At 35.1% G+C, this 22,793-nt stretch overlaps 2 protein-coding genes across 5 annotated transcripts; both read left to right on the top strand.

Moving 5' to 3' along the window:
• Window positions 1-471: 471 nt before the first annotated feature.
• Window positions 472-13,849, top strand: LOC105645239 (ARM repeat superfamily protein). 3 transcript variants are annotated; one of them, XM_012230790.4, is made up of 19 exons: window positions 472-1,059; window positions 1,165-1,438; window positions 1,619-1,708; window positions 2,308-2,559; window positions 3,213-3,304; window positions 3,938-4,148; window positions 4,712-4,893; window positions 5,037-5,264; window positions 6,256-6,440; window positions 7,969-8,062; window positions 8,200-8,256; window positions 8,345-8,479; window positions 8,586-8,654; window positions 9,272-9,385; window positions 10,390-10,551; window positions 10,633-10,761; window positions 10,905-11,006; window positions 12,720-12,799; window positions 12,997-13,849. In XM_012230790.4, the coding sequence occupies exons 1-19, from the start codon at window positions 553-555 to the stop codon at window positions 13,343-13,345; spliced, it is 3,312 nt and encodes a 1,103-aa protein (XP_012086180.1). In that variant the 5' UTR covers window positions 472-552; the 3' UTR covers window positions 13,346-13,849. The 3 variants fall into 3 exon arrangements, with proteins under 3 accessions (XP_012086180.1, XP_012086179.1, XP_089574150.1); XM_012230789.4 differs by having other exon boundaries at window positions 1,165-1,708; XM_089718024.1 differs by having other exon boundaries at window positions 922-1,059; window positions 1,142-1,708.
• Window positions 13,850-14,125: 276 nt separating this feature from the next.
• EMB2654 (Tetratricopeptide repeat (TPR)-like superfamily protein) lies at window positions 14,126-22,635 on the top strand. Of its 2 annotated transcripts, none has more exons than XM_012230791.4 (10): window positions 14,126-14,572; window positions 14,676-14,848; window positions 15,458-15,563; window positions 16,190-17,299; window positions 17,427-17,532; window positions 17,811-18,015; window positions 19,497-19,629; window positions 19,873-19,977; window positions 20,576-20,696; window positions 22,075-22,635. In XM_012230791.4, exons 1-10 carry the CDS (start codon window positions 14,210-14,212, stop codon window positions 22,221-22,223), a joined length of 2,571 nt encoding a protein of 856 aa, XP_012086181.1. In that variant the 5' UTR covers window positions 14,126-14,209; the 3' UTR covers window positions 22,224-22,635. The 2 variants fall into 2 exon arrangements, with proteins under 2 accessions (XP_012086181.1, XP_020539396.2); XM_020683737.3 differs by having other exon boundaries at window positions 14,127-14,572; window positions 22,106-22,635.
• Window positions 22,636-22,793: the final 158 nt, after the last annotated feature.

The following is a 22,793-nucleotide window of genomic DNA, read 5'->3' as shown; positions in this document are numbered from 1 at the left end:
ACATTAAAGATTAAGTACAATACAACTTTTATAATGAAGTTATAAGAAATATTTTTTTTATAACGTGGAACTCGATTATTATGAGGTGTTATTTAATTAACATAATTTTTTTAAGAAATATAGTTCATCAATAATAAAATTTTACTTTTTTCAAATATTCATATAGATCGGACATAAATTAGACAATTATGTATATTTTTTAAATAAAAAATAAAATAAAAAAATAATATTAAATCTTTCTATTTGAAAATTATTTCAAACAATCACAAAAATATATAAATTTTCATAATAATAACGAATCCGTTATTTAATGAGAATTACGGGATAATATATCTAAAAAAATTACTAATTAAGTAGAAAGATACAAGGACAATATAAAAATATGCTAAAAAAGATTTCAAATTGTAATTGAAAATCAAATTTTTACTCAAAATTAGACTCAAGGTTAACAAGGGCCTTTTCTTTGTTAGACTTCGCATTTCTTAAACCCTACCAGTATTGCCATCGTCATTCTTAAACCCAAGGCGCCCAAAGAAAACCCCGAACACCGCCATGGAGCCAAACATTGGCACCCAGACAATAGAAGAATCGGAGACTGGATTCAAAGACGACTCTGATATCTGCCAACAACTCTTGTCTCGCTACTCCACTTCTAAAGCCCAGCACCACCGCCACCTCCTGGCCACAGCCGCGGCCATTCGTTCTATACTCTCCGCTGAGTCACTCCCTCTTAGTCCGCCCGCTTACTTCGCTGCCGCAATCGATAATCTCTCCGATTCTGAAACCCTTGATTCCACAGCGGTTGCGGCGCTCTTGTCGTTTGTTTCAATTATAGTGCCATTGATTCCACCAAAAGGGATTAACGGTGATAAGGCGAGCGAGGCGGTGACGGTTTTGGTGGCAGTGGTGGAGAGAGACGGGTTAGGGGCGGCAAGCGTGAGTTGTGTGATCAAGTGTTTGGGGGTTTTGATTTTGGGATTTTGTGATTTGGAGGATTGGGGCTCTGTTAACTTAGGCTTCGAGACCGTACTTAAGTCGTCCATTGATAAGCGGCCAAAGGTACATGCTTTTACACTGCATTCATCTAGTCAACTGGTAGCAGTGTTTGATTTGTTGGCATTATTGGAAAAATAAAATTTAGTTTCCTGGTTCTTTTCCTTTTAGGTTCGGAGAACTGCCCAAGATTGTCTTGAGAAGGTTTTGAAGTCCCTTAAATCTCCTTCTGTTATCAAAGAGTCTAGCAAATTGGTTCTTTCATCATTCAAAAGATACATGCCCATGGCACTTACTTTAAGCGAGCTGAAGATTGAAGATGGGTCTAAAGATGAAACGTTGTCAAAATCTGGAAATCTAGAGATTCTTCATATGCTAAACTTGCTGAAGCTTACTATTCCATACCTCTCTGTTAAACTATGCTCGAAAATACTCTTGGAACTACGTAAGCTTTTGAATTCCCGGTTCACAGCACTTACAAGACATATTTTTAAATGTATTGAAGCATTTTTCGAGACTTCAAAAGAGGAAGTTATTGGCATGCATATGGAGGATTTTATAAATTCTCTCTCTTTTTATGTATCTTTTGGTGAGAAGAATCCAATGGACACTGTCATTTATGCAGCAACTTTGTTAAAAATTGCTTTTGGTAAAGATTGCTATGGATCAACTAGTGGGATGAAGAATGTTCCTAAAGTTTGTGGTTCTATAGCAGGTATTCCTCTTGTAACGTTTATTGAATCTAGTTGTTCGTTAATTTTCTTGCATAATATTTGTGTTTCATGATTGTGTGCTAATAATCTGTTTAGATATTATGTTGTTTTCCATGAAGTTTAATCCTTCTGTTTGGCTTTTGATTTCTTGGGTCTTGACAGTTTTTGATGCATTATTTAGGTCATCACATTCCACGATACATGCAATTCATGTCATGTAATGAATCGATAAACATTGTGTTCCTTTTGTTAGACTTAAAATCGAATTTCCATAATATGTTGCCTCTATATGTTAATATGTGTCAAAATCAAGTTTATATCCAGGCTTTGTGTTGGAGTTCTGCTTAATTAATACGAACAACATTGTCAGCACTCACTCACAAGTTGCGATAATTTCAAGATGTTCTGAAATATTTTGATTATAAACTAAAATTAGTGATGTTTATGGTAGAACACAAAACTCATCACACTGCAATCACATGCAGGTTCTGTAAAATTTCCAAGATATTGCGCTTTTCTGGTTTTATTGTCAGGTGTAGACATTTGATCAATGCATTTTTATGGTCTTCTGATACGTGGCATCTTAATCATGTTGTTCTAGGTCTTTTAAATTGTGAGACTACCACTGCAAGACAGGCTTCAGATATTTTGAAGGAGATCATCAAACATTGCATAGATCCAAAAAAGCTGTCAACTGAGGGAAGCCAATCATTTGAAGATGTAAGTCAAGAAAGTGAGGAAGCAGATATGATAAAATTGACTTGTGATACCTTTGAGAGTACTTTGAGCTCATATAATGGAATTCCAAATGAGCACCTTTTGGAAGTCATATCCACTTTATTCCTGAAACTCAGTACGTGGAATTTGTTTCTTTGCAGCTATTTATATCTAAGTTATCTAGCTTATTTTTATTTTCTATTTCTACAACATAATTATGCTTGCTTCAAACTGCTTGATGATGTCTGGAGAATTGTTAGTAGTTTATGTTGAGCTTAACTAATTTTAATTGAAATGCTTGTATGAATTTTACTTTGTTTAAGTCAGCAGAATTTGATACACCATTAACTGCACTATATCCATTTGTGTTTGGAATTAGTCAAATGATTTCAAAGTTCTCTCTTATATAGCCAGGAGATTTGTGGTTAAAATGAAATTGATCTATAAACCATATAATTTAGCCTATTTTTGACTGCTATTAGGTAAGAGATAAATCAACTGAGATGTCCTCTCTTTTTTACATTCTTAAAATCAGATTTCTTGAAAGAGCTTTGACACTTTTCAGGTTTTCCCAGTTCACACATTTGATGTGATGTTCTGATGGGTATTGTTAATGTGTAACAATCATAAGAAAAGTGCTTTTTATCATGTATATCAGAATCATGTCATGTTATTCTCCAAAAGAAACAGAATCCTGCATTTAATGTCATTTGCTAAAACTTATTTGCATGAGTATGTTAAAATTGGTTGATACATCTTTTCGTCATGATGTTGTGCCTTTTGTTGTAGGAAGCGCCTCATTTATCTTCATGAAGAATTTTGTTCTCAAGCTTGCTGACTTGATGAATTGTGTTAGTCAGGATAAGCCCGATACATATCATGTAAGTTTTATGAAAATTGTGGTAATTGTACCAGTGTTTATAGGAGCTGTCGTGCAAATTTGCTTGCAAATTCGCATCTAGAAGCAATCTGTCTAGCAAATTCATTGTATTTACTTCACGCTGCTCTCAACCAGTCATACTAGCAATGATTTATTCCCCCCTCCATTTCCATAAAAGTTTCTAGTATAACTAGTCATTTGGGGCCTAGATTAATGGTGTTTAGTGAGGTGAAGCTATGGGGTTTTGACTCTTTTGAGACTTCAACAATGTCAAACTGAGATTTCTGGTTCGTAAGCCAACGCTAAATGGAAATGATACCAGATGATAAACTTAAGATGATCATATCACATCCAAGAAGGTTCTCAGACTAAGGTTTCTGGTACATAAGCCAAAGCTTAATGGAAATGGTATCAGATGGTAATGATACACATGATTGACTTAACATGATCATATCACGTCCAAAAAGGTTCTTGTTAGAGGAATCATAGTTGATATTTGAAGGTTTATCATGTGTTCTTTTTCAATGTAGAGCTACTTCATGTAGATATATATTTCTTTTGTGTCGAACATTAAATACTACTCTAAAAATCATGTCTACTGACATTTGTTTTGCCCTTTTCAATGACCTTGCAGCTTCGAGATTGCATTGGATCCGCTGTGGTTGCCATGGGGCCAGAGAGGATACTCACACTCATACCAATCTCTGTTCATGCTGATAATTTTACTTGTTCCAATGTCTGGTTGGTACCCATATTGAAGAGACATATTGCTGGGTCTTCACTAAGGTATTACATGGAGCATATTGTGCCTCTTGCGAAATCCTTCATGCGAGCCAGTCATAAAGGTATGTCCTGACATGAAAATAATTTTCTACTTCAATTATATACAACCTTGCCTTTTTCTGAAATACTGAGCATTGTTTTTGTTAGAAATCAAATGTAGGAACTAATATGCTGAGAATCAAAGATATAAATATATACGTAAGTGATTAACTTGCTTGCATATCTGTGTATGAATTGAAGCTTGGATATGTAAAGGTACCACCCATTTGCCATCGGCAGATGCAGACAAGGCCACCTTTCTTGTGTTCTCATTTTGTTGTAGAAAGAGAATATTTATTGTGGATTCTGTAGGTCCAGACCTTCCTGTGAAGGTTGTATTTTGGAAGAAAAATTCTCATAGAGCCTGAACTGTATTTGTAACAAAATGTGGCATACAATTATCTAATCTTCTCTACCATGATGTAGGTTTCTTAATTAGCGTGTAGCAAGCTTTTGTCGTTGACTGATAAAACTTTCTGTTGATTTTCCATGTTTTGATCTACAACTATATGCAGTAACATAGAGTTCACCAATCTTTTATTTACTTTTAGTTCTTACATTTTTTACTTTTTCCTCTCTGGTCCAGTTAAAAAATCAGTAATAGGTCAAGATCTGCTGGCTTGTGCTCATGGCCTCTGGGAGCTGCTTCCTTCCTTTTGTAACTATCCTGTTGATACTCAAAAAAAGTTTGGGTCTTTGGCTGAACTTCTAATCACCTTACTGAAGGAAGATTCTTCCATGCATCAAAATGTGGCTGTTGCCTTGCAAGTAATTTTTTCTTTCCCATTTTTGTTAGCATATACCGGGCCTTTCATTTTTCGCTCTCCTGATCTTGGCTGGTTTCTTAATTGTTATTATGTAATTTTCTTCAGCATTTACTTATTATGATGTGTTCCTTTATTTTTTCGCAGCTTCTTGTGAGTCAAAATAGAAGTGCTCTTATCTCTGAAGATAATGCTGGCAAGTCGGGTAGCAATGCAGCGACAGATACTCTTTTGGAGTTCAGAAGTGTAACCTCTTATTCAAAGAAAACTGCAACCAGAAACATTGGGGCTTTGGCATCATGGTCTACTGAGTTGCTTCAAGCTCTGGTGGACTTGTTTGTTGATTCTCCAGCAGAGAAGCGCTTATATATAAAGGTTTCTCCTGTATAACACTTTTTTTAAATGCTTTGCACTTCCAATTTTTCCTTTTTAGATGATTTTGTATTCTCTTTCCTGTGCATACAGGAATCGTCTGACAAGGATCTCTTTCTCCTTTCTTCTGCATACCGTAATTTATAATTATTTAAGCCTTCTGCATTTTATAGGATATGGTCTTTTCTGAACTGAAAATCTCTCAACCTAATCTTGCACAACCTAATCTTACACTGTTGTTTTGGATAACATTTGGTTACTTAGCTTTTTTAGGTTGATAAGATGTGATCTTGAAACATTTATTGCAAGTGGGATTTGGTTTGGGTTGCACCTTAGCCTTAAGGCACAGGGTGGGTTGGTTTAATTTTGGTTAATGCCAAGTGAGATGAGGTTGACCCATTTACTGACTGGGATTTTATTGGGCTATGCCAAGTTGTTGTCTGGTATGGACAGGGTCACCCCTCCTTTTTAGATGAATTTTATTGTTTGTTTTGCTCAAAAAGTTAGTAACTTTTACCTTCTCTTACAAGAAATTGTGTTACGGTGCAGATTTCTTGTGTCCATTTTATATTATTGAGTAATCAAACATTCTTGAAAACTTCAAAGTTTTTGAGGAGACAATATGTGTTTAAACAAATGTTTTATATCTCCTCACTGATTGCAATTTTTATTCTCAAATCTCTTGGTTTTGCAAGGGTTCATTCCTTGGGGGTAATTTCTTTGTAGATAATGTTTCCTTCAACTGTCTCAAATGTGTGTATTTGCATTCTCAAGTTGTGAGATTGGTTTCATTCAACCATGTCAAATGTTTGATTTTTTTGAAGTCTTAAGTTATGAGATTGGCTTCATTCAAAACTCTCAATTATAATTCTCTTGCAGACTGCTAAGTTGTGAGATCGGTTATAATGATGCTCATGTGTATTCATATAATTACCTTTTTGATCAAACAAAATATCGGTTAACGGTAAGATTTTTTTTAATCCCATTTTCTCAGGATGCAGTGGGATGCTTGGCTTCTATTACAGATTCTTCAATCACCAAGAGAATTTTAATGTCACTGCTTGAGAGGTTGCAGCTTGTGAATGGCAGGGGTGAATTTGAACATCTGATGAGCCATGGAGATGAGTTGATTGGTACAGAAGAAGGCAATATCAGTGCAAAGGAGAAAGATGTAAACAGGTAAATGGGAAAGTTCTATTCTGTCATTATGAAGCAATCCGATACAGGAAATTGTTTGACACCTAGGGTAAAATCTTGGTGTTTGAGGCATATATGATTCTGTTTTACAGTTGCAAATTGAGCAAACATGATAGAGCTACTACTGCACTTTTCTAGGATCTGGGAATCATGCGTCCAGTAGGCCTTGCATTACAATTGCATAACATAGCTCAAGAAGCTTAAATGATCAATTTATTCATTCACAAGTTAATCATAAAGCTTTACAACTTAAAAGCGCAGGGATTATAAACTTGGATAACTCTACACCTGTCATTGCTTGGACTATTCCATTGGAGATTTTGGTTTCCAAACCAAAAACAAAAATTTCCTCGAAGTCCTTTTTGAATACTCCTGAACGAAGTTGGATTTCTCATAAAATTCTAATATGAGTGAGCCCAATATGTTGCAGCCTGTTCATTCTGCAAAGCTGGAAAATTTTCGGTTTCTCTCAATTGAAAGATAAATGTTTAGCTTGCAGTTAATTGACTTGTATAAACATACCCATGAAAGTGAGCGGTGACTAGAAATAATGTTGTGAGGTTCTAAATAGACTCTCGCCAAATATATATATATATTTTTATCTTTCGTATTACATTTCCTACAACTTCTTAGTTGGCTGGATATAGGGGAATATGAAATGCAGTAAGTAAAAATATTGGTAAGTCCCTCTTGACATTAATATTTGGCCTGATTCCGTAATCGTCCCTCGATCCCTCCCCCTCTCCCTGTCCCTATGTCTAATTAGTATTTTGATTCCCAATGTTGGGGATTTGAAGTTGTAAACCCCTATAGATTGATAATGTTATGTAGCCAAACAATGGATGTCTGTAGAATCAAACTAGGTAGTGGGTACCATGTAGTTATAGAATGATAAGAGTTGTAAAATACAAAGAACTATAGAATGGACAATAAAAGAGCGAAAGTAGAAGCTGTGGAGCAGAAAGGTAGAATCATGAATTGTAAAAGTGTGAAATAAACAGCTAAATATGGTAGAATCCAATTTTGGTGAGATTAATAGGGAAGCACCAAATATTCCTACATTTTTATTGAAATCCGAGTAATAAAAAAAAAAGGGAACTAAGCTTCGTTACAGTTATAATCACTCTTGTGGTCTGAGACAGTCCCATGTCCTAGATAAGAGGTGCTTTTACCATGTAGGCTTTGTATTGTCCTTTTTTTTTTTTTTTTTAAATTTCTTGCTACTATTTAGGCGAGTTGTTGATTATTAAGATGCAGTCCAAAATTTATATTCCAATTGTGACTTGCTTATTAGTAGTATGTTTTGGTTTCTATCGCTTCTAGCTCTTCAATGAGTGTCCTGATTTACAATCCTTTGACTAGGAGTTGCATCATTATCTGCTATTTTTGTCCTTTCTTCCTCATGAAGTAAGAAACATTGAAGCAATCTGGTTTTTAGCTGTGGCAAAAATATGTAAGGACTTGGGAGCCCCTTGAATCTAACTTATTGATAAGCTTGGTAAATGTACAGGTGTGTGATAATGGAATTAGCATCTTCTCTCATTGAAGGAGCCAAAGAAGATCTCATCAATCTGATATATAACTATGTTGTTCACATAGTGAAGGTAGAAGTAACCTGCCCAAGACGACATATGTGTGTGTGTGTGTGTGTGTGTGTGTGTGTGTATTTATATATATTTTTTAAATTTTTGGTGGTGAATTGATACATCTAAACAATCATTTATGGATGTTCTGTATTCAGGAAACTGATGTGCTTTGTCATTGCGAAGCATACAATGCACTAAGCAGAATTTTGAAGGTTTGTACTGGCATCTTGTTACACTCAAATTGTTATTCATAAAAGCTCATACTTTTAGAAATTTCAGCTTTTTTATGGTCTCCTGCAGGAACATGCCTGGCTTTGTTCTTCTAGATATGGGGAGGTGATAGACTTGCTACTTAGCCAGAAGCCTCCTACTGATGTTGCATCTCTAAGGAATCGATTTGCTTGCTTCCACATTCTTATGGTTCACATGTTAGAGGTGAAGGTCTTCTCTTTTTCCACACTCTCTCTACTTCTTTTTCATCTTCTTTTTCTTTGAATTACTCTCTACTCAAATACCCATGTTTTTTACATACTGTGTGCAGATAAGCTTGGAGGAGGAAAATGCAAAGGCCTTTCTTATGCTCAATGAGATCATACTCACTTTAAAGGATGTAAGTGCTCCAAATAAAAAAATAATTCTATGAGTACAGTTGGTTTTGTTTATATTTTCCAGTTACAGATAATGAGTCAGTGCACTCTTCGGCTCTGCATGCAAGCTCTTCATGCTTTCTGTCTTTATGCTTTGTGTTCCCATGTTAAAATTATGGCATGTTAAGATAAACGATGACACATGCCAATATAGATTGCTTTCTCATTCTCTTGCTTTCTCTTTTCTTTCTTTTTGTTTAACTTGATTCCAATATTAAGATTCTTAAGACAAGCTTGTTAAAAACTTCAAATATAAAATGCAAATAACTACATATCAGAATGGTTATAGCTCTACTTATTTGGTTTTTTTCTTTCACAAAATGAAATTTCTGGTTGATGCATGTCTAAATTGATGTTAAAGATTATCTTGTTAGTTATTCTACTACCTACGATTTTGGATAAACAAATTTAGGTCTTCTCTTAGTGAACTAAGAACTGTAATAGAGTCCCCAACGATTTTGTTGCTATTTTTTGCTTTATGTATTGTTGTAGTGTGTGACTGTTTCAACTTTTATTGTTTTAACAATGTTGTTGACACGATTTATGAGACAATGATATGCATCGATTCATTGATATGTAGGCAAAGGATGAAGCTAGGAAGGTGGCATATGACACACTTCTTGTGATAAGTTCTGCTTTCAGAAACTCATCATCTGCTGGTTCTGAAGAATCTTATCACAAACTTATCAGTATGGTTAGTGTCTTACTTGTTTTGCTTTGTTAATGTTGCTAAATGAAGTTTCATTTTGTTTTATCCCTGTTAACCACATAAGGTTCATCCATATTGCTGGAAAAGCACCCTGCTGGCTTGCTTATTGCTATACTATTGTGCATCTTTTAATGGAGTATGATTACCTTGTGTGGCATTGACTGTTGGAATAATCATTTTGGAGAACTAAGAAGACTATCTGGAATTCCTACCTTAATGAAAATCATAATTGGGGTTTTATCCTCTGAAACAATTGGGAGGAAAATATCTGAAAAAGACTCATAAAAAACTACTTGCATTTTAAGCCAAAAAAACTGAACTTCCGTTGATGCAAGTATAGACACAGTTCATCATGGTCTTTTCTGGTCATATATTAAGTTTATATGTTCAATTGCTAAAGTGACTGATCTATAGGTAATTGGCTTTTCTTAATTAAGGTCGCAAGGGAATCTTTTCTCTAGCTAGTTTTTTTATGTTACCTCTGATGAAGGAGCCTTTAAATTCAGGCTTTTTAATTTGAGGCATGCATGTTTGCTTTCTTATCTCTTTAACCAATGTTTTACTAAAAGAAATTCTGCTAGGTTGTGTGTTCCAAGTTGTTTTTCTGTGTCAGAAAGTCCCACTTCTTACTGGACTGGTTTAATGCATTCATGATCTATGGAAAGGGACGTGCAGCAATGTATCACACCTTGGTGTCCTCTTTATATTGTACATATAATGGTACTTAAGAACTAAATGTACAATGTCTTAAATTAGTAAAATATTTTGGGCCGTCTAATCAAGGGGAAAAAAATGTTCTAATAATTGAGGATGGATTTTTAGAACGAAAATAAATTCTGGTTGCACCTTATGATGACAATGATCTGTTGATTTCTTCATTATGGGTTTCTGTAGTTGCTCCAATTTTAGTGATGACTTGAACTTCTACTTTTGTTGCTTTGCTACAGAATACTACCATAATGGTTTCTAAATTCTTGCTCGATTTACAGATAATGGGTTATCTTTCGGGCCCATCTCCTCACATAAAGAGTGGAGCAGTTTCTGCACTGTCTGCACTCGTGTACGAAGATGCAGACGTATGTTTAAAGATGCCTGATCTTGTTCCCTCTCTCTTGTCTTTGCTGCAAAACAAAGCTGTAGAAGTCATAAAAGTAAGTGTTTACTTCTTGTGTGATAATTTTTTATTCTTTTGCTCTTGATGCTAATGAACTGGTTACTGTGACATTAAACAGGCTGCTTTGGGTTTTGTGAAAGTGATAGTATCATCCCTGCAAGCTAATGACCTGCAGAATCTTTTATCTGATATCACCAGCGGAATTCTCCTGTGGTCAACTGTTTCCAGATTTCATTTTAGATCCAAGGCATGTCAAACCTTGGCTTGGTGCTTTTACTTGTGAAAGGAAAAAAAAAAAAATGAGAACTTCTCTAGTTGTGTATATATACATAACATATATTGTTATATCTGTCTATTTGTGAGGTCATGTTAATGTTTTTTTATCTTCAGGTGACGGTAATACTGGAAATCATGATACGGAAATGTGGTTCTGCTGCAGTTGAGTTTGTTACACCTGAAAAGTACAAAAATTTTGTCAAGACTGTTTTGCAGGTATTTTTCCTTCTATTTCATTCTTTCAATTGTACATGTTGCCTAATCAATTTTGCTTGTGTTTTGATTTCTGGCACATTCATTTGATCTCAATACAACTTGCTTTATACATATCGGCCCTAGGATTTTGTCACCTGAAATAGTCAGATCTGATAGTTCAGCAGTGGGATTTTATGGGTTTGCGTGATCCCAGAGTTGCTGGGGCTTGTTTCTGTAGGCAACTGATTAATTAGTAGCTCAATCTGTCAAGCATGCACTAGTTATTACCCAAAGTTAGCACATGAGCTTCCCATAATTGATTGACGCCCTTTCTTTCTTTCTTTCTTTCTTTTCTATGATATTTGTATTTTTCTATGTTCGTGATTTCTTTAACTCCACTTGCCTCTTTCGTTTCTTTTTGGTGTTCCTCAGTGTTGCCCATTAATTCATTAAACAAGGAAAGCTTAATCATCTCATAATCCTAAAGATAATTATATCCTGTTATTTCAATTTTATGAAAGATGTTCTCATGCAATGTAGCACTGAAACTTAAGGCAAATATCAACATAACTTTCTATTGTAGAAGGAATTGGCCCTCCTGAGCTCTAAAAGTAACCAAATTGTGGTATTTTCTCAAAATATGGACATTTTTATGTAGGTTCAAGAGAACACTGCTGTTTGTGGTTCTTCGGGCTCAGAGGGAAAGGGGGGGGGGGGGTCTATGTATTTTAAGTTAGTGAATTATGTTCACATTTCCTTTTCAATTTGAGCTATATATTCAATGTGGCCACATGTTGCGTGCCACATGCATACAATTTAAACCAATTCGCCGCCTCATTTGTTAACCTGAGAGAACTTAAGGTATACGACAGAATTGGAAAAATGTGTGAAGTTCAGGAATTATGAAATCATTAGCCCAATATGAAAGAAACACTGAGGGCGCGTTCATTTATAGAGAACAGAATAATTCTCTAAGAAAATTTTAGAAAATGGAAAACCCATTCATTTTTAATAGTAAAAAAATATTTCAATTCAAAAAATTGTTCACAATTTTCATAACTAAAAGAAATAAACAAATTAGAATTTTTTTATTTTACAACTTTTTAAATATGTATTAATAATTTTTTAGTAGTTATAATATCACTTCTTGATTAGTTTATTAATAATAATAATCTCACTTATTCATCATTTGTAAAATTTTTTGAAAATAAATGTTATCATTAGAAATATATTTTTATGTGATAATAAGAATAATTACATTTTGAAGTATAGGATAAAATTTAAAAAAGACATTTAATTTAAGTTATTCAAATATTTTTCTAAAAATTTTTTTATATATTTGTGTTAATATTTTTATAATGAAAAAGTTGTTTTTCTTATATGGAAAACAGTTGTAGAACATGACTTTTGTTATAAAGGCAAAACTGTGTACAACAACTTAAATGTTTTTCCAAATCTTAGTTAATTTTGAAAGAGTAGAAAACTAAAAGATTTGACATGAAACTTTGTTTTCCGGTTTTCTTGGAAAAAAAACTATATTTTTTCTATATGTATGCAGCCCATATGATTTTTTTTCTTACATTAGCCCACAAACATGCATTCCAGCAATGTCCTCAACGATAACAACTATGTAGTTGAGCAAGGACCCAATATTCCTGCTGGTAAAATTTTTAGTCTAACTTCATTATATTTTATGATGCCCATGGTGCTGACTTCAATAGCTAACCTGTGCAGAATCGTCATCACAAGTCAACTTCCAAGGAAGCCGTCTCAAATGATGTGGAAACAGTGGTTGCAGGTTCTTCTGGCAAGAGGTCCGACAAATATCGCAGTTCTTTTGAATGTTGTTTCTGATATTTCTCTTCATATTTCCCATGGTTGTGGGCATTTGTTCTTTCAATGCAACTTTTACTTGAAAACCTCTCCTCTTTCATTTCCCTATTCAAAGAAAAGACTACAGACTGAGAATTTCATATAATTTCTGTTGACTGTTGAACCTTCACTTTTCTAGGGTGGATAAGAAGCACAAAGAATTGAGTTCAGCCTTCGAGGAAAATGGTTCTGCACCTCATAGGAAGAGAAAGAGGAAAAATAAGGAAAATGAGACTCCTACCTCAAGGAAGCTTCATAAATCAAGTGGCAATGATCGTGGACCTAAAGGAGCTAAGAGAGCTAGACCCTCTAAATATGAAGAATCAACTACAGGTCAACCAGCAGATATTAGAAAAAAGAGGAATTTTATTGATGAACAAACTAACAGTGGGAAAAAGAGGAAGGAGCGGAGTAATCTGAACAAGGAAGGCAACACGGCCAAATTTCGTAGACACGATAAATTTGGGGGGAAAAAACGAAAGTCGTGACTAGTGTGGCACTTGATAGTTCATTGACCTGGATCTGCCTCCAAATTGCACAAACACAGAAGAGAGTTGGAAAGGAACAGAAAATGAGGACTGATTTGCACAAGCTCAAAGTCATTTGACATGGATGATGTGAGCTCAACAAAGATATAGATTCTGATCAGAGATTGTCATTCAACGCAGACTGAGCACTTGAAGTTTGTCATTTAAGACTAAGCTCTGCTTTTGTCCAAGAGGTGTCTAGTTGTAGAACATTGACACTGAAGGTCGGTGGCATTGCAAGTTTCCATGGGAACGAGACGAGCAGGACTACGCGATCGATTCTTGAATTTTGTCGAAGAAGCTAGTGGCTATATGCGTTTTGGTGTTTCTTGTACAATTGAAACTATGTAGTCTAATGTTTGAAACTTATTGAAATCTTGATTATTTTGAATTTTATCAAGTGTTCTGAAATTCACGAGTCTGCCATTGTTTCTTCAATGAATATATGAATTGAATTGGATATAAGTTTGAGCAGGCCTTCGCTGATTGTATAGTCATTGGATATAATTGATTTTTTGTTGAAGCAAGATATGGCTAAAGTTGAGGGTCCTCAGGTTTTTAAACAATAAGTTGAGGGATGCATTTTATAATTTTATAACGTAAAAGACTTAATAAGCCTCCTTAAAGTTTAATTTGCTGCAGATTGACACGGTTAAATGTGTAAAGACGAGGGGTATTTTTATGTATTTGCCTTTATATAAGATTCTTTAACAGTTTATAAGGCTATAACTGTAATTTAGACAAGTTAGAAATAGAAAAGTTCTTATCATCCTGGTATCTCATCCATTCACACTGGTTTCACGCTCACTTCCCTCTCGACCAGAAATGGCGGTAACACACTACCTCCGCCCGTTGCCGCTGCTCAACTCCTCTCCAATATACGTCACACCTAAAATTTTCTGTAAGAAGGCGAAAAATGAAGCAGCATTTGAAGAGAAGAAATCGGTATCCGTAGACTACGACACTGGCCAACATCATGTATCCACTGAAGTGTCTGGAATCAGGAAATCCGACCTTCAAAAACGGTACCGTTTAAAAGTCGAAGGCGACAGGTTCCAGAAGGATTGGAGTCTGTCCCAGGTCGTCGACAAAATTCTCGAGCTCGATCCAAAGAACGATGACGTTGAATATCTTCTTAATCATTGGGTCGGCCGTTTCGCGCGAAAGAATTTCCCTCGTCTTATCAGAGTAAACATCTCTTCAGTCAAGCCTCAGGGTTTGATTTTGACAGGAATAATGCAAAATTCAATTGGGTTTCAATTAATTTATTCAATTGTTATGGGTCATGTAGGAGTTAACGCAAAGGGGCTCATTGGAGCACAGCATTCTAGTATTTTATTGGATGAAAAAACAAAAGAATTACTGTGCTCGCGTTGATATGTACAATATGATGATCAGGCTGCTTGTTAGACATAATCGCATTGATCAGGCACGTGGTTTGTTCTTTGAGATGCAAGAATGGAGGTATGCTTATTATTTTCATGTGCTGTATTTGCAGGTTTCAGCGTATTCAAAGTTCAAAGTAATAATATTCTCTACAATAGATTCATCTATTGCTAGGACTGCTATTCGTACCTATGATATCTTTGAACTCTGGTTTTATTGAACTGTTGGGAGAGAATTTAAACTTCCTTTACATTTGGAAGGAAGGAGACAAATTATATCTGTAAATGGGAAGTTTTAACTTGTGCTTGAGTCTTACTAGAAACAGTAATACGGTGAGCCAGTGTTCCTCATGGAATCATTGTTGCTTCCGAGAAGTAAGGGATTGCCACAAGTTTAATATAGTACAAGGATTTAGGTCCAGTTGGTTATTGAGGATGAAAGGTCAGGTTCCGGAATAAACTTGGAGCTGCTGCGTTATATAGTTTTGAGTTAAAAATGCTGGCTTTGCTTTTCTTAGCCCATAGAGTTCTAGTTTATGTTTTTTGCCATTAAAAATATTATTTAAGGGTCATAGATAAATTTATATCTGAAGGAGCGGAGGTTGTGATATATAACTAATTTTGGCCATCTATTGAACATTCCTTTATAGTGACATCATGATTCCATATTATTTATTTTCGTTGCCAGGTGTAAACCAGATGCTGAAACTTACAATGCTCTTATCAATGGACATGGAAGAGCAGGTCAATGGCGTTGGGCTATGAATATAATGGAAGACATGTTACGCGAAGCTGTGTGTATTTGATCTTTTCTTCCCTAGTCAATCATAGTGCTTTAACTTAATGTGAGCTTCCTTCTTTTTCTTTTCATGTTAAAATGGCATATGCAGAGATGCGTTTGCAACACCTTGGCACACTTAACATTGGGGATTAGTTACTGACTTACAGTAACATCAACAGTGTTGAAATTTTTTGGTTTCCACATGCCTATTTTATAGCATTTTTTCCCTAGATTTTTGGGGTAAGGGATTTGACTGACACATGAAAGTGTGAATTTCTACTAATTTTAAGCATTTGAAAATTTTTGACCGACAGATATTGCACGGCTGGAATATGCATTGTTAATTGATATTCGAATTTTCTTGTGAATGGTTTTTGCATTATATATGTTGTCTTCCTTATTCCATATGTTTTCTGGATTGGTGCTTCCTGAAAAAATGTTATCCAATGCCAGTACCATTCTTGATATCTTCTGCATATTCATGCACATGAATGTCGCATGACAGAGAGAGGGAGACCATTGTCTTGTTCTTATATTTTCTAAATGTTGTGTATGTATGATTTACATTTTAAAACTTTTCTGGAGGTCCATATCATATGGGAAAAGATGTCTATGACCTTAATAGTCCTATTCCTGCAGATTCCCCCTTGTCGGTCAACATATAATAACTTGATCAATGCTTGTGGCTCTAGTGGAAATTGGAGAGAGGCTCTGAAAGTCTGCAAGAAAATGACTGAAAATGGAGTTGGTCCTGATATGGTGACTCATAATATTGTTTTATCTGCATACAAAACTGGTGGTCAGCATTCAAAAGCTTTGTCTTATTTTGAATTAATGAAAGGAACAAATATTCGTCCTGATACGACAACCCTTAACATTGTGATTTATTGCTTAGTAAAGCTTGGTCAATATGAGAAAGCCATTGATATTTTTAATTCCATGAGGGAGAAGAGATCAGAGTGTCGCCCAGATATTGTAACATTTACAAGCATCATCCACTTATATTCTGTGAGTGGGCAGATTGGAAATTGTAAGGCTTTGTTTGATAGTATGCTTGCAGAAGGTCTGAAGCCCAACATCATTTCCTATAATGCTTTGGTGGGAGCATATGCTTCCCATGGAATGAGTGAGGAGGCATTGTCAACTTTTAACGAAATAAAAGCAAGTGGATTTCAACCAGATATCGTTTCTTATACTTCATTGCTTAGTTCTTACGGGAAATCAAAACAACCTAAAAAGGCAAGGGGAGTATTTGACATGATGAGGAGAGACAAGCTAAAGCCAAATGTTGTTAGCTACAATGCACTGATTGATACTTATGGGTCTAATGGTTTGTTAGCTGAAGCTGTGGGAGTGTTACGAGAAATGGAGCAGTATGGTGTTCACCCAAACATTGTTTCCATTTCTACTCTTTTGGCAGCATGTGGCCGCTGTGGCCAGAAGGTGAATATTGATGCTGTGCTTTCAGCAGCTAAAATGAGAGGCATCAAATTGAACAGAGTTGCATATAATTCAGCTATTGGAAGCTATATGAATGTGGGGGAATATGAAAAGGCTATAGCTTTGTACGAATCCATGAGAAAAAAAAAGGTGATGCCAGATTCTGTTACTTACACTGTCTTGATAAGTGGTTGCTGCAAGATGTCAAAATATGGCGAGGCACTTGAGTTTTTTGAAGACATGAAAGATCTGAAAATTCCTTTGACCAAGCAGGTTTACTCAACTGTTATATGTGCCTACAGTAAGCAGGCAAGTGCTTTAGCAAGAGATGTGTCTTACTATATTTATAACATGACAGAAAACTTATCTCTCGCTCTCTCTCTCTCTCTCTCTCTCTCTCTCTCTCTCTCTCTCTCTCGCTGTTGATATACTTTAGGGCCAAGTCACAGAAGCTGAATCTATTTTCAGCATGATGAAGATGGCTGGTTGTCCTCCTGACATAATTACATATACCACAATATTACATGCTTACAATGCTGCAGGTAAGTTTGAGTGTCGGACTACTGATGAGTGCGTGCATTTCATTTTATTTAAGTAAAATAAGCCAAAAAAGATATTGTTGATTAAAAATGGTACCTTGCTTGGGTTTCTGATGAAGTAGCAAAACAAATATAAGAAATAAAAAATTTGTCTTTAACATTATTAAAAGTACTATGAGCATATCAATCATATCCATTCAATTTTCAGGCACTTGTCACCCTCATGTTTTTCTAGGTGCCTGCTTCTGAAACTTTTTTTCTTTCATTTTATATGATTTCAGAATGCTGGGAAAAAGCTTGTACTCTACTTCAAGAAATGGAAGAATATGATATCCAGCTAGATACAGTTGCATGCTCTGCTCTGATGAGAGCATTCAATAAAGGAGGCAAGCCAATGCAGGTTCTTGTTCTGGCGGATTTCATGAAAGAGAAAGAAATTCCCTTCAGTGATGCTATATTCTTTGAAATGGTTTCAGCCTGTAGCCTGTAAGTTGTCATTCTTATTTTGTTCTATTCCAAATGAAGAACTAGAAAATTAGAGGTGCCTGTAGCTGTCTTTTGCTGTTGTTTTCTTTTTCATCGCTTTGATAGGCCTGGCTATTGCATGATTCAACCTTATTCATGAAAGTATTTGCATGGCTGATTTGCACACTGTGAATGGAAATGAATACTGATCTGTATATTTCTTTTCTCTTATATTACTTATTCAACCTGTGGAATTTATTTTTAGCAAATATCTACTCATCATAGAGAAAAATAGTTGGAAAAAAAAAGTAACACCCATGGTTAATTAATAATTAAGCTTGAAGCTCCCTACTCTTTCTTGCAGTTTAGTATTTTATGCAACCAAGTATGGAGGTTTCTAACGCTTGACAGGAACTCATTTCACTATTAATACTTGCCTTATACGTGGCTTTCTTCCCCCTCCTTTTTTTTTTTTTTTCCTTTTGCTTTTAGTTTACTCTTTCTCTTTCATGTGGCGATGTACTATAATTCAAAAATTTATAATTGGAGACATTTACATAGACATTGATATACGTCCTTCATGGTATTTCTTTCTGTCGTGTGGGATAACTCTCGGATTGTTGCTGTAATAAGATTATGCCATTATGTTTGTCATTTTTTTGGCACAGTGGAATAATTTCTTTTGGCATTGCTTGCATGTCCTTGTAATGACTGAATTTTGGCAGTGTTAGGCATCATCACTGCATCAAGGTTTGTATTCAAAAGTTAAGTTCCATATTCTATTGTACATACAGTTAACAAAAGAACATTAAACTAATAAACAAAAGCAGTAGATATAAAATCATAAAACCAATCTACTCAAGCTTCTAGCACGAGAATTCCTACGACGCATGCCCCTTTCTTCTTCGATAATTTGCTTTTTTGTCGTTGGCCTTGATAATTTGCTTTTTTGTCGTTGGCCTTCTTCTACTTGTAGCAACTGCATTCCTTTTTGCCTACCAAAAGTAATAGTGAGGTTTACATGCTAACTTTTACATTTTATAAGCAACACCTCTTGTTTTGGCACACTTTTGCTGTTGAGCACCAATGACAAGTAAATTTAACAAGTGACAAGAAAGTAATAAACAAATAGGCAATGAGGGTATGAGGTCAGCATCTCAAGTTTGCCTAGTTGCTTGTCTAAACCTATATGAGGCTCTTTGGCTGCTTTGACAACACATGTTATTTATGGAAGGTTCAAAGGAGATACAATCCTGCATTGACCTGCCCTGCGCTTTGTGCTTTCCTACTCTATCATGGTGATGTTGATTGTGCTGTGGGTTACTACCCGTGTTGCTTCTTTTAGCTTTGTTTCACGTGTATTACCCTGTAGAGGTTTAGAATCTTCTTTATAGCAGCCTTTTTTTCCTGACTTGCCTAGGTGGACATCATATGTTTCTTGCTCTTTGAGTGCATCATGATCCTTAGTTCACTGTATGACTAACATTTGAATTTGGTTGCAGATTACGAGATTGGAGGAAAACGATTGAGTTGATGAAATTGATGGAGCCTTCATTCTCTGTAATTTCTATTGGAATTTTGAATCAACTTCTTCATCTTCTTGGAAAGAGTGGAAAGGTTGAGTCTATGATGAAGGTAAATGAATGTTTTTAAATGTTTGTATCATAATTATGCTTCTGAAACAGCATATTGCAATCTAGCTAAAGTATGGCTCATTTATTCTTTCATTTGGTTTTCATATTCAATTAATTTTGGATTTTGAAATTATATGTGATCCTAAGCTATGTTGGAAGGATGCTGGGCAGCCAATGTACTAGGAATATTCTTTGTTTTTTGTTTATCTAATCTTGCACTACTGATGTCTTGTTGTCAATGCAGTTGTTTTACAAGATTACAGTGTCAAGTGCTGCAATCAACTTGAACACTTATTCAATCTTGTTGAAGAATCTTTTGGCTGTTGGAAATTGGAGAAAATATTTTGAGGTAATTTTTTTTTTTTCATATTTTTGTTTCATTTGCATCATCTAATTTCATACTTTTTTTATGAGAAAGAGAAAAGCATGCGTAGGATTTATATTCTCATTTTCAGTTCTGAACTCTTGCTTAAATGTTTTAATGTATTTCTTAAATTTATAGGACACATGCTCTAGACATTGTTAAATGCTAGTACAACAGAATTGAGTAATTAAAACATGTCATATAACTATGCAATTGTTAATGGTCCTTTGTTGAGTTTGGATGTGCCTTTTGAGAACGGTCTTTATGTCTTAATAGAATGAAGAGCAAACAGCATCCAATAGATGTGATAATAGCAAGCAAATGTCTAGGTTTGGAACTGCTTCATTTGAGTTAGCAGATAAAGTTTGCTGCTCCTTATATCTTTCTGTAGATATAAATTATAGCTTTCGTTTTTATACAATCTGCTTGTCTTTTTGTTGCAAATGTCACAGACATGCAATTTTTAGCGGTTGCTTTTTCCCCTCATTGTTTTCCCAAAAAGGCACGAAAACATACTCTTCTGCCTTGGTTTAATGTGTGATTTGATAAACAGAAAAGAAAAGCTCATCAATTTTTAATGCAGGTATTGGAATGGATGGAGGATGCAGGAATGCAACCTTCAAGTGAAATGCATGAAGATATATTATCTTATGTGCAAAAAAGTGGTGGAGCTGAATACGCCGCTACCATGCAGGAAAAAATTGGTATGCAGATGCTTATCTCTCTTGCTGGGAAATTATCTGTTCTGAATTACATGGTTTTATTTATTATACATGAAAGATTTTTCTTCTCAGCTAGCCACCTCATCCTCCATTAGTTTTCCTTAGTCCCAAAAATGTGGCCTCTATTGAGTTTATGAATTTCTGTTTCAGATTTAGCATTTTGGATTTGTTGTTGGCAATGTGTTGCTTCCAAGTTCCAACCCTATATATGATGAAAGATTTGTGTTTTGAATTGGGCTAGAATGCATAAAATGGTAGAAATTGAATATTTGAACTTTGTACATTAACGATCACTAAGCAGGTCTACAAAAACCAAATTTGTGTCGGCAGTTGTACGTGGAAAAAATTGAAAAGCTTATGTGTTTTATGGACAACAGATTTGGTGTATATGTGGCATCTCAAGCCAGATCTTCCACCCAATGAAAGTATCTTTGCAGTAGCTGTGTGATTATCCCATTCTATAAAATATTTACTGTCACATATCCAATGAATAGGTTTTCTTTTCCAGCAGAACAGAGTGCATACCAAGTAGAAGAGGAAATACTGAGGAAGGGGAACAAAGGATTTTATGATTTGTTCTTTTCAAAGATTAGGTAGATTAGAAGCTTAGGATAGGAATTGTAGGCAGTATTCATTAAACACACAAGATTCATAGTGCCCTAAGCATGATCTAAATTCTGAGCAACCACTAAAAGTTGGGAACTAAGGATTCTATGAGGTGCTATTTTGTTCAATTACTACATATATTTTAGTTGCATTAGTGTATTTATATAAACATACATCATGATACTATTGCTACATGGATAGCCCAATCTGTGAGTTTTTTCAATTGTCCTTAACTGTTGGGCATACACGTAGATCTCTGTAACCGATATGTTTAATAATAAAGTACAAGAATCAGCAATTGCAGTCTTTTATTTTTATTTTTATTTTTATTTTTTGCATAAATAGTTTATTGGGCTGGAGGAAAATATTAGGCTTATAGCATTTGCAGCAAGGTTTTCAGGAATAATGTTGGTAATGGCAGAGAATTTGGTATATGTATTAACATTTTCTTTTCCACCGGGGATGAAAAAACGAGCTGTTGGCCTCTCAATGGTTCTTGCTTTTGCAATGTGGTTGTCTGTTAGGTATAAATGCAGGAATTTCGATTTAATTGGAGATCGGAGCACTGGCATAACAATAGGAAATGACTCTATTATGGGACTCTAATGCTGGTCTAATTGCAAAGTAACTTTTTTTTTTTTTTTTTTTTTTTTTTCTGGGTGGTGTTTTGCAATGAGATCAGCATAAATGCTATGCAATTTTCTGCTTCATAAGCTTCCATCTTGTATCTTCATGTTATTGTCTATATATTCAGGCTCCTGTAATGACACTATGCATCTTTCCAGAATCATTGAGAAGAAAATATGGGAATCAAATTTTATCTACCCAAGTGTGAAGATTCTTGCTTTTCTAGCTTCATACCGGTCAAGTGGGACGGCATTACAGAAGCAACAACTTGCATGAGTTGCTCGTGCCACTCAATTTGAGGCAATATCACGATTGCCTTTCTTTAATACGGGCAATATTAGAGCTCAGGTATGCCACATTTCATATATGTAAATCAGCTACCGCCGTAGATTTTCCTGTTGAAAGTTGATGCTGCTGGGGGAAGATATCAGGCATAATGGAGATATGCAGAGAGTTTGTTTGACTTGGCAGGCAGAGATAAATAGGCTCTAGGAACGCTTCATGGTTGGAAAAACAGTGTCATGGAAGTGAGTGTTTTTTTTTTTTTTTTTTGGGATAGAAGAATCACCTTTTGCATTTTGTAATAGAATAATCAAATACCATCTTTTTGGCCCCTTGTGTTCAAATAACAAAAGGGTAAAAATAATTTAAATAAAGTTGGTAAAATGGAGTTGTTTTGTTTATGAAATTAATATCAAGTTAAATAATATGGATGAAATGCAGGCTATTTTCTTTCCATGTGTGTGCCTGGACTGGAGTGATTCTCCATCCTGAGATGTAAGAATTTCGAATTTACTGGATTAAGGTTAGATTCATTATAATTTAAAAGGTTGATGAGGTTTCTTT

This window comes from Jatropha curcas, chromosome 2, assembly GCF_041381405.1.
Source record: "Jatropha curcas cultivar XTBG-Jc1 chromosome 2, XTBG_Jcur_1.0, whole genome shotgun sequence".
Taxonomy (NCBI): domain Eukaryota; kingdom Viridiplantae; phylum Streptophyta; class Magnoliopsida; order Malpighiales; family Euphorbiaceae; genus Jatropha; species Jatropha curcas.
The sequence above is the reverse complement of the archived record's forward strand: the minus strand, read 5'-3'. Positions and strand labels throughout refer to the sequence as shown.

Bases quoted from the DNA above. Each gene is read 5' to 3' on its own strand.
- LOC105645239 (XM_012230789.4), top strand. From the start codon at position 553: ATGGAGCCAAACATTGGCACCCAGACAATAGAAGAATCGGAGACTGGA. The intron at 6,441-7,968 runs GTAAATGGGAAA...GTAAATGTACAG, and splicing joins AAGGAGAAAGATGTAAACAG to GTGTGTGATAATGGAATTAG. The intron at 8,655-9,271 runs GTAAGTGCTCCA...ATTGATATGTAG, and splicing joins TCATACTCACTTTAAAGGAT to GCAAAGGATGAAGCTAGGAA.
- EMB2654 (XM_012230791.4), top strand. From the start codon at position 14,210: ATGGCGGTAACACACTACCTCCGCCCGTTGCCGCTGCTCAACTCCTCT. The intron at 15,564-16,189 runs GTGTGTATTTGA...CTATTCCTGCAG, and splicing joins AAGACATGTTACGCGAAGCT to ATTCCCCCTTGTCGGTCAAC. The intron at 17,300-17,426 runs GCAAGTGCTTTA...GATATACTTTAG, and splicing joins TATGTGCCTACAGTAAGCAG to GGCCAAGTCACAGAAGCTGA.